The following is a 10,006-nucleotide window of genomic DNA, read 5'->3' on the forward strand; positions in this document are numbered from 1 at the left end:
AAAATAAAATAAAATAAAATAAAATAAAATAAAATAAAATAAAATAAAATAAAATAAAATAAAATAAAATAAAATAAAACAAAACAAAATAAAATGCAGAAGCTTAATTTTTTAAAATAAAATATGCAAAAGAGTATTGCAGGTAAAACAAACACACACAAATAAAACCACAAAATGAAACAGTCTGCAACCCAGATTTGCCCCAGAAGCCAGTATTATCTACTTTAGAAACACCAGTCTAGATTATGTCTGCTATCCCAGGAAGGGCCAAACTCCCCTTTGCTTTCCATTTTTTCCTTCTTGGGACAGAAATCTTTAAACCAGGGACCAGCAAAATTGTTCTTAAAGTGCCAAAGAGTAAATATTTTCAGCTTTGCTGTCTCTGTGGCAAATACTGAACTCTGTGGTAGTGGCATCAACATATTTTATTCTCTTTAGTTCTCAAAATGGCTTCATGAGGAGTCTAATGTTATAATCAGGAAATTGAAGCAATATAAACAAATGGGCATGATTGTGTTTCAATAAAACTTTATTTTCTGAGGCTGAAATCTGAATTTCACATTTTTTTACAGGTCACAAATAATATTCTTCTTTCGATTTTTTTTTTCAACCATCTAAATATGCAAAAACTATTCTTAGCTCACGGGCCATACAAACATGGATAGTAGTAAGCTGCTTTAGAACATTAAAAACTGGTGACTGCAGGCCAGGCACAGTGGCTCATGCCTGTAATCCCAGCATTTTAGGAGGCTGAGGCAGGTGGATCAGCTGAGGCCAGGAGTTCAAGACCAGCCTGGACAACATGGCAAAACGCTGTCTCTACTAAAAATGTAAAATTAGCTGGGCATAGTGGCACATGCCTGTAGTCCCAGCTACTCGGGAGGCTGAGGCAGGAGAGTCACTTGAACTGGGGAGGTGGAGGTTGCAGCGAGCTGAAATTACACCACTGCACTCCAGCCTCGGTGACAAGAGCGAAACTCTGCCTAAAAGACAAACAAACAACAACAACAACAAAACTAGTGACTGTGTCTCCAGGAGTTACTGGTATTTGCTGGCTCTAAGTCTTAGTCTCAAGCTGCCTGAAGCCACCATGAATAGGCCCATTTTGCAAGTAGATGCCCACACGTATGTAGTTCCTAATTCCCTCAATAATTTTGACTGGTCTGTATTTAGTAGTGTTCCCATTCCATCTTCACCTGAACACTTTCTTCCTTTGAAATCTTTCGTGGAATTCAAGTATGGAAAACAGCAAATAACGAGGAGTATGAAAATCAACTAACAATGGACGGTGTCACTCTACCAACACCCCTCCCCTGCCCAGGCGCCCCTGGCACGTGCCATGGGGAAGCATAGTTAATGGAGAAGCTACTGGTCCAGTTCATTGCCAACATCAATAGTAGGGGGTGGGCTATAAAATGATCATGAAGCCACCAGGCAAAGAACTTAGCTCACAACACTGAGACTTGTTGAAGAGAGTGCAATTCATAATGATAGTTAGGAACTTTATCTCTGGGGTCAGCTAGTAAATGTCTAACTGTGTCCTTGAGTTAATCAGTGACTTGGCTAAGCTTCAATTTCCTCCTTGTATTAATAACCTTGCCTCATTATAACATTAGACACCTCAGGCCGGGCACGGTGGCTCACGCCTATAATCCCAGAACTTTGGGAGGCCAAGATGGGCAGATCACAAGCTCAGGAGATTGAGACCATCCTGGCTAACACGGTGAAACCCCCGTCTCTACTAAAAATACAAAAACAAAATTAGCCGGACGTGGTAGTGGGCGCCTGTAGTCCCAGCTACTTGGGAGGCTAAGGCAGGAGAATGGCGTGAACCCGGGAGGCAGAGCTTGCAGTGAGCCGAGATCATGCCACTGTACTCCAGCCTGGGCGACAGAGCGAGACTCTGTCTCAAAAAAAACCAAAAAATAAAAAAATAAAAAATAACATTAGGCACCTTGTAAAGTCATTTAGATAGCTAAAGAGGATAAAACACGTGAATGTGGCTGGGCGCAGTGACTCCCACCTGTAATCCCAGCACTTTGGGAGGCTGAGGTGGGTGGTTCACCTGAGGTCAGGGGTTCAAGACCAGCCTGGCCAACATGGTGAAACCACATTTCTACCAAAAATACAAAAATTAGCCAGGTGTGGTGGCGGGCGCCTGTAACCCCAACTACTTGGGAGGCTGAGGCACAAGAATTGCTTGAACCTGGGAGGAGGAGGTTGCATCAAGTTAAGATCGTGCCACTGCACTCCAGCCTGGGCAATAGAGCGAGACTCAGTCTCAGGGAAAAAAAAAAACATAAATGCTTAGAATGGCACCTGGTGTATAGTAGGTGCACACGTGTGTTACTTATTATGATTTCTTATCCAGTCAACTGGAAGGGGATGGGGCGTAAAACCAAACAGGAATATATAAATGAAACTCTAAACTATGAACAAGCATAAATAAGGTCTTTTTTTTTTTCAATATCAGGGAAGAAATTATGGGTCTGTGTTTTTTCTAGGAATTTCCTTGAGTCTTCTTTCCTGAACCTCCTTCCTGGTTCTGAGTCTATTCTTTGCTTGGTAAGCAGAGAATCAGAACCAAGGAGATGTTCTACATATTCCAAGGCATTTATTGTGAAATGGCTCTGGCCTGGAGCCTACTTATAGAAGAAATTAAATATATGACACTCTTATTTTTATGAGATCATAAGAGACATCATGATAGTAGCCATAATAATAATGACTACTATTCATAGTGTAATGGTGAAACCACAGCCTTTGAAACCTGGCTCCAAAAATCAATTCCGTCACTCACCAGCTGTGACACCATCTCCTCTGTGATTTTCCATTGTCTCATTACCAAATGTTAATATTAATAGCCTCTACCTCCTGGGGTGGTAAACAGGGTAAATGAGATAAGGGATATAAGGTTTCAGCTATGTGCCTGGCCAATCGGAAGCACTTAATAAGTGTCAGCCATTATTAAGACATGCCTAGAGCTTTGCAAAAATTATCTCATGTTCATGTATAGCCTTATTTCATTCTTACAATAATGGCTCTGAAATACCAATGCAACTCTGTCTGATTCTGAACCTTGTCCATTTTCCACGACATCACGATGCCCGCCCGCCCCCACCAGCCCCGCCACATTCCACTCCAGCTACACAGACAGGGAAAGGGACAAGAATGCATAATTTCTGGAAAATTCGTTTTCCTTTAAAAGAACTGGCAGAGCTATTAACTGCCCCCAGAGACTGGTTAACTGTCTAGTTAACCAATACCCAAAATGATGATTAAACATCCACACATCGGCTGGGCAAGGTGGCTTACGCCTGTAATCCCAGCACTTTGGGAGGCCGAGGCGGGTGGATCACCTGAGGTCAGGAGTTCAAGACCAGTCTGGTCAACATGGTGAAACCCCATCTCTACTAAAAATACAAAAATTAGCCAGGCGTGGTGCCAGGTGCCTGTAATCCCAGCTACTCTGGAGGCTGAGGCAGGAGAATCTCTTGAACCTGGGAGGCAGAGGTTGCGGTAAGCCGAGATCGTGCCATTGCACTCCAACCTGGGCGACAAGAGCAAAACTCCGTCTCAAACAAAACAAAACAAAACAGTCAGCAAATGTGGACAAATGTTCAAGATACGTCTTCAGCAAATCTGAGGCTCCTGAAGGGATGAACCTCATAGCGAGGGACAGTGAGCTGTGATTGTTTGGGAGGGCAGAGAAGGAAAGGGAGGGTCCTGTGGTCAGATATGAACATCGCTGGGGGGAGAGGACTATTCTGGAATGCCTGGATTCAGCTCTTGGTTGGAATGCCGGTTCTATTTAGGTTGGTGCAAAAGTAATTACACAATTGCACAAGGAGATCAAGATCATCCTGGCTAACACGGTGAAACCCCATCTCTAATTGCACAGTTACTTTTGCACCAACCTGAATAACTAAAGTAATTGCACAATTACTTCTGCATCAACCTAAATAACTACTTATCAGAGTGATTTGAAGAAAAATTCTTAAGCCCTGTTTCCTCATTGGTAAAATGAGCAGAAAAAAACTGATATACTTGAATTCTACCTGCTTTTACCTTCACTGACTGGAGGAGAGGGGAAAGATAAGATAGTCCTCATAATTAGTGTTTATGTTTCATGGTGTTTTTGCCCTTGTAAAGTGGATCCCAACATCCTGCAAGATCTAAAAAGCAGCACATTTCCATCTCCCACTTGATACTGTTTATCTTTGGCCTCCACTCATCTCTTTTTTGTGCCCTAAAGAAGCACGCTGTTGGTGACTGATCCCACTGGCTCATGCCTGTAATCCTAGCACTTTGGGAGGCTGAGGCAGGAGGATCGCTTCTGGCCAGGAGTTTGAGGCCAGCCTGGGCAAGATAGTGAGACCTTTTGTTCTCACTGTCAAAAAATGTTTAATTAGCCAGGCATAGTGGCACACGCCTATAGTCCCAGCTACTAGGGAGGCTGGGGTGAGAGGATCACTTGAGCCCAAGAGTTCAAGACTGCAGTGAGCCATGATTGTACCACTGCACTCCAATCTGGGCCACAGAATGAGACCCTGTCTCTAATAAAAAATAAAGGTGCTCTTGGGCCTACCAGCCCAACAACCCTACCGCCCCCAACAGCCAGAGGTGAGGACCCAGGTTGGGCCCCCGGAGCTCTGTCTCCTCCCCCAGGCTCAGAACCCTTATCTGTTTCCACAGGGGCTTTCCGAGGTGTGTGCAAGAAAATCGATCACTTCCCTGAAGATGCTGACTACGAACAGGACACAGCTGAGTATCTCCTGCGTAAGTTTCCCGGCTTTTGGAGTCTCTCTGGGAGGAAGGGATGGGCCCCTGCCATCACCCAGCTGCCTCTGAGTTGGAGGTTCCTCAGCATCCATCCCTAGAGATGGACAAGTGCAAAGAAACCCCATGTGCCGGTACACACAGACATTTATGTGGTTCTGAGAGCTAAGCCCCTTTAGGTTCAGTGAATTAGAAACAGAAAGAAGAAGCAGGGAGTGGGGTGGGGAATTGTTCATGCCTGTATTCCCAGCACTCTGGGAGGCAGAGGCCAGAAAGGATCGCTTGAGCTCAGGAGGTCGAGATCAGCCTGGGCAATATAGCAGGACCCCATCTCTACAAAAAATTAAAAAATTAGCTGCTTGTGGTGGCACACACCTGTACTCCTAGCTACTCAGGAGGCTGAAGTGGGAGGATCATTGGAGCCCAGGGGATTGAGGCTGCAGTGAGCTATGATCATACCACTGCTATCCAGCCTGTGTGACTGAGTGATACCCTGTCTCTGAAAAGAAAGAGGAGGAGAAAGAAAAGGAGAAAGAGAAAGAGAAAGAAAAAGAGAAAAAGAGAGGAAAAGAAAGAGAAGGGAGGAAGGCAGGAAGGGAAGGAGGGAGGGAGGGAGGAAGGAAAAGAGACTGAAAAGTAGGTGAGTCAAAACTGAAAAGTTCTCTTTAGTCAGTTTAGGAGAAAAATCTAAGGAACTTTCTCCAACTTGAATGCAGGTTTTCACCTTCCCAGGAGGGGATTGGACGTGCTAATGGCAGAGTGCTAATGGGTGAGGTGAGACGCTAATGTGTGAGGTCCCAAGGGGCAACGCCTAGGAGAATAAATACAAACCCAAGTTCACCTCTCCTTTGACTTCCCTCCAGTTTCAATCCTACTGGGATAGGACCAATGTCTCTGTAGGATTTTTCCAAAGTCGGTAACCTGGATAGGACATGAACTGTCACAACTACAGTGTGTAGGAGCCAAGAGAGTGTGGTGGCTTGGAGCCAAGGCCTCTGGAATCTGGGCTTTGACCCTTGTTTGACTTTACTAGCTGGGCTGGACCTGGGACAAGTGGCTTTACCTCTCTAGTTCCTAACTTCCTTCATTTTTTTCTGAAATGGAGGTTATAATGCCATCCATCTGACAGGGTCATGAAAATTAAGTAAACTAACGCATATTACACTTAGCTTAGGGCCCAACACACAGTCAGGAGACAATATGCATTAGCTCCCATTTCTTGCATGGGGTTAGCAATAGCAAAATTCACTGCAGAGATGAACCTTCTGTTGGTCGAGGCACAGAGAGAACCTGATTTGGGATTTCAGTGTAATTTCTTCAGCAAGTACGTGTGTTGAGTTCACTCAAAAGGATAATGAGGCCAAGTGCAATGGCTCACACCTGTAATCCCAGCACTTTAGGAGGCCAAGATGGGGGGATCACTTGAAGCCAGGAGTTCAAGACCAGTCTGGGCAACATAGCAAGTCACCAACTCTACATAATTTTTTTTTTTAATTATTCAGGCATGGTAGTGCACACCTTTAGTCCCAGCTACTCGGGAGGCTGAGGTGGGAGGATTGCTTTAGCCCAGGAAAGCTATTTCCTGGGCTAAAGCAATCAGTGAGCCATGATTGTGCCTTTGCACTAATCAATAATATTGATTAGTGATTGGCTATAGGGTGTGGAGGATAGTGTCAGATGCAGCATTATTAGGTTAATTAATGCTACTTGTGGCAAAAGCAAGCAATGTCAAGAGATGAGCACGCAGCTCAAAGAGGAGGGAAGGACGTGATACTGCCTCATTTTAATGTCTCTCTGGGCCTGATCATTAAAAGGACTTGCATTACTCAGATAAACGTTGTTTTCTTTTCTCACCCCTCACATCAGCAGCTCAAAAAGATTCAGTGTGGAGAGCAAAATTAGCCACACTTAGAGATGTAGCTTGACCAAATTTTGAGAGATGACACAGATTACTTGCATCTTCTCAATAGAAAATGGTGTTAGTCACCAGTGGGGTTTTACCAGAGTGCCCATATATTTTCTTCGTTTTTGTTTTTTTTTTTTTTTTTTTGAGACGGAGTCTCGCTCTGTCGCCCAGGCTGGAGTGCAGTGGCCGGATCTCAGCTCACTGCAAGCTCCGCCTCCCGGGTTTACGCCCTTCTCCTGCCTCAGCCTCCCGAGTAGCTGGGACTACAGGCGCGCGCCACCTCGCCCGGCTAGTTTTTTGTATTTTTTAGTAGAGACGGGGTTTCACCATGTTAGTCAGGATGGTCTTGATCTCCTGACCTCGTGATCCGCCTCGTGATCTCCTGACCTCGTGATCCGCCCGTCTCGGCCTCCCAAAGTGCCGGGATTACAGGCTTGAGCCACCGCGCCCGGCCTATTTTCTTTGTTTTTCTTTCCTATGTTGATAAAACATTTTGACGTTTGCCCTGTTAGAGACTAAAAAGAACTGTGACTTCTACTTCACAACTTGTATAGCTGATTTTAAATTCTTCCGAGAGGCCCATAACTTTTCTGACAAAGTATTTTTCTCTGGTCTGGGAAGATGGCTCTCCCTCTCTCCTCACCCCTAGCCCACGGTCCACCTAAGCTTCACCAATAGCAGCAGAATTTGGCTAAGGTTAAGGAGAGGACTTAATGAGCACACAGATTTCCTGCTGAGAGTTTTGGAATTCCTGATCCAGCCTGATCCAGCCACGTAGGGCTGGGAGCGCATTTCCGCAGGGTTCTCCCTGCCCTGGTATTCACTCTGCCATTCCCTGTCCTGACCCACACCCCTGGTGGGACTGGGATTGTTTTCTGCTGTTTCCTCTTTCTCCTGTGCGCTTTGGGGTAGGCTACAGCATAAACCCATAGCAGCATTACTGGAAAGGGGTCCAGATCCAGACCCCAAGACAGGGTTCTTGGATCTCACACAAGAAAGATTCAGGGTGAGTCCACAAAGTAGAGTGAAAGCAAGTTTATTCGAGAAGTAAGGAAACAAAAGAATGGCTACTCCATCAACAGAGCAGTGGCATGGGCCACTTGACCTAGTATATTATAGTTATTTCTCGATTAATGGTAAATAGGAGGCGAATTATTCATGAGTTTTCCAGGAAAGGGGCAGGCGATTCCAGGAACTGAGGGTTCCTCCCCATTTTAGACCATACGGTAACTTCTGACATTGCCATGGCATCTGTAAAATGTCATGGTGCTGGTGGGAGTGTCTCTTCACATGCTAATATATTATAATTAGCATATAATGAGCAGTGAGGACAACCAGAGGTCACTTTCATCATCATCTTGGTTTTGGCGGGTTTGGGCTGGCTTCTTTATTGCCTCCTGTTGTACAGCAGAGCCTTTGTGACCTATATCTTGTGTTGACCCCTATCTCATCCTGTGCTTGGGAACGCAGCCCAGCAGGTCTCAGCCTCATTTTACCCAGCCCTTATTCAAGATGGAGTCGCTCTGTTTCCAACGCCTCTGACAGCAGAAAGTTCAAAGCCCACAGATTCTGTTGACTAGGGACTCCCACAACACAGCACTGGACTTGGAAAGTCCTACTCAGACTCCAGTGGTGGGGCTACACTAGAACAAGCTTATGTCCCCACCCTTAAGACCTTAACTTAACTCCATATAGTTTGGGGAGGAGAAACAGGGAAGGAAGACAGTAAAAACCTCTTTGATCTGAAGTCACCATGTGTCCACTGGGCTAAAACAAATGCAAGGTGGACTTCCACTGACTTAGGGGAAAATGGCAGCAGCAGATTTCCTGTTTGAGGCAGACACTTATAGCCAGAGTTGACAGAATCTGCTTGCGTCTCATTTGTGGGGCAAAGAGTGGGATCTCCCCACCGATGGGTTCCCAAATGATGATTGCACCACTTGGGAAACAGTCACATTTACATATCTCTTATCCACATGTTTCAAACATAAACCTTTTTTTTTTTTTTTTGAGATGGGGTCTTGCTCTGTCATTCAGGCTGCAGTGCAGTGGCACGATCATATCTCACTGCACCCTCAAATTCCTAGACTCAAGCCTCCTGAGTAGCTGGGACTACAGGCACCCACCACCACCATGTCTGACTAATTTCTTTTTACATTTTTTGTAGAGTTGGGATCCCCCTATGCCTTGCCCAGGCTGGTCTCAAATTCCTATCCTCAAACGATCCACCTGCCTTGGCCTCCCAAAGTGCTGAGATTACAGGCATGAGCCACTGTGGCAGGCCCAAATATCCACTTTTGTGGAACCAACACAGTTCCATAGCTTCAAACATTCAGATCATTTTCTTAGGGCACACATCAAAGGTTAATCATCCTTTGATTTTTTAAAAGGTATTCACTTTTTATTAATTACACTCATTACATTGAATATTCAAGCGATTCTTGTCAATATGCAATGCAAATGATCCCTTTAAAGGTTAGTCCACAAGTCCCAAACAGGTGCTTGAAACCACTGGAGGAGACCCGCCCCTAATATTTGCAAGGGCCCAACGCAAGAATCCTACTGGAAACCCATGGGTCATCTGTGTACATTTTTACAAATTATAACTAAGTTGTGCCCATAGCTGGGCCCATTAAAAATAAGCTACACTCACATACAGAACCCCAGAGCTCCCTCCCTGGGATGGCCCCCTCGATCTAGGAGCTAAAGGAACCAGGAGCCAGCTCTGCCTCCTGCAAGCCTGCATAATAGAACTGCAGGACTTTGCAGCAGGCCAGAACTCAGCAAGGACACTAATCATGCCTAATTAAAGTTAAGGGTTGATATAGCCAGGAAGGAAAACAGGAGGGGCAAGGAACAGGATTTGGGCAACAGGCAGCAGTTGCATTTCATTTCATTGAAACTTACACATGTAAGTTTCTCAAGCTTCAGTTCATGGGCATCCAGCCTATTAGAAAATTGGGCCAGTTTCAGCCAGGCATGGTTACATGCCTGCTCACACTTGTAACCCCAGCACTTTGGGAGGCCAAAGCAGGTGGATCACATGAGGTCAGGAGTTCGAGACTAACCTGACCAATATGGTGAAACCCAGTCTCAACTAAAAATACAAAAATTAGGGTGGCATGGTGGCATGTGCCTGTAGTCCCAGCTACTCGGGAAGTTGAGACAGGAGAATTGCTTGAACCCATGCGGTAGAGGTTGCAGTGAGCCAAGATCACACTATTGCACTCTAGCCTGGGTGACAGAGGGAAATTCCATGAAGAAAAGAAGAGAAGAGAAGAGAAGAGAAGAGAGAGAGAAGGAGAGAGAGAGAGAGAGAGA

The 10,006-nt window shown here is 45.2% G+C and overlaps 1 protein-coding gene across 1 annotated transcript in view; it reads left to right on the top strand.

Moving 5' to 3' along the window:
• Positions 1 to 10,006, top strand: part of CACNG3 (calcium channel, voltage-dependent, gamma subunit 3) — a 125,899-nt gene that overhangs the window by 105,026 nt on the left and 10,867 nt on the right. The window contains exon 2 of the mRNA XM_011987942.1: positions 4,696 to 4,779. Within this exon, the coding sequence (XP_011843332.1) occupies positions 4,696 to 4,779 (84 nt within the window). The remainder of the gene's footprint in view (positions 1 to 4,695; positions 4,780 to 10,006) is intronic.

Source organism: Mandrillus leucophaeus, unplaced genomic scaffold (genome assembly GCF_000951045.1).
Source record: "Mandrillus leucophaeus isolate KB7577 unplaced genomic scaffold, Mleu.le_1.0 Scaffold32, whole genome shotgun sequence".
In the NCBI taxonomy this organism is placed as follows: domain Eukaryota; kingdom Metazoa; phylum Chordata; class Mammalia; order Primates; family Cercopithecidae; genus Mandrillus; species Mandrillus leucophaeus.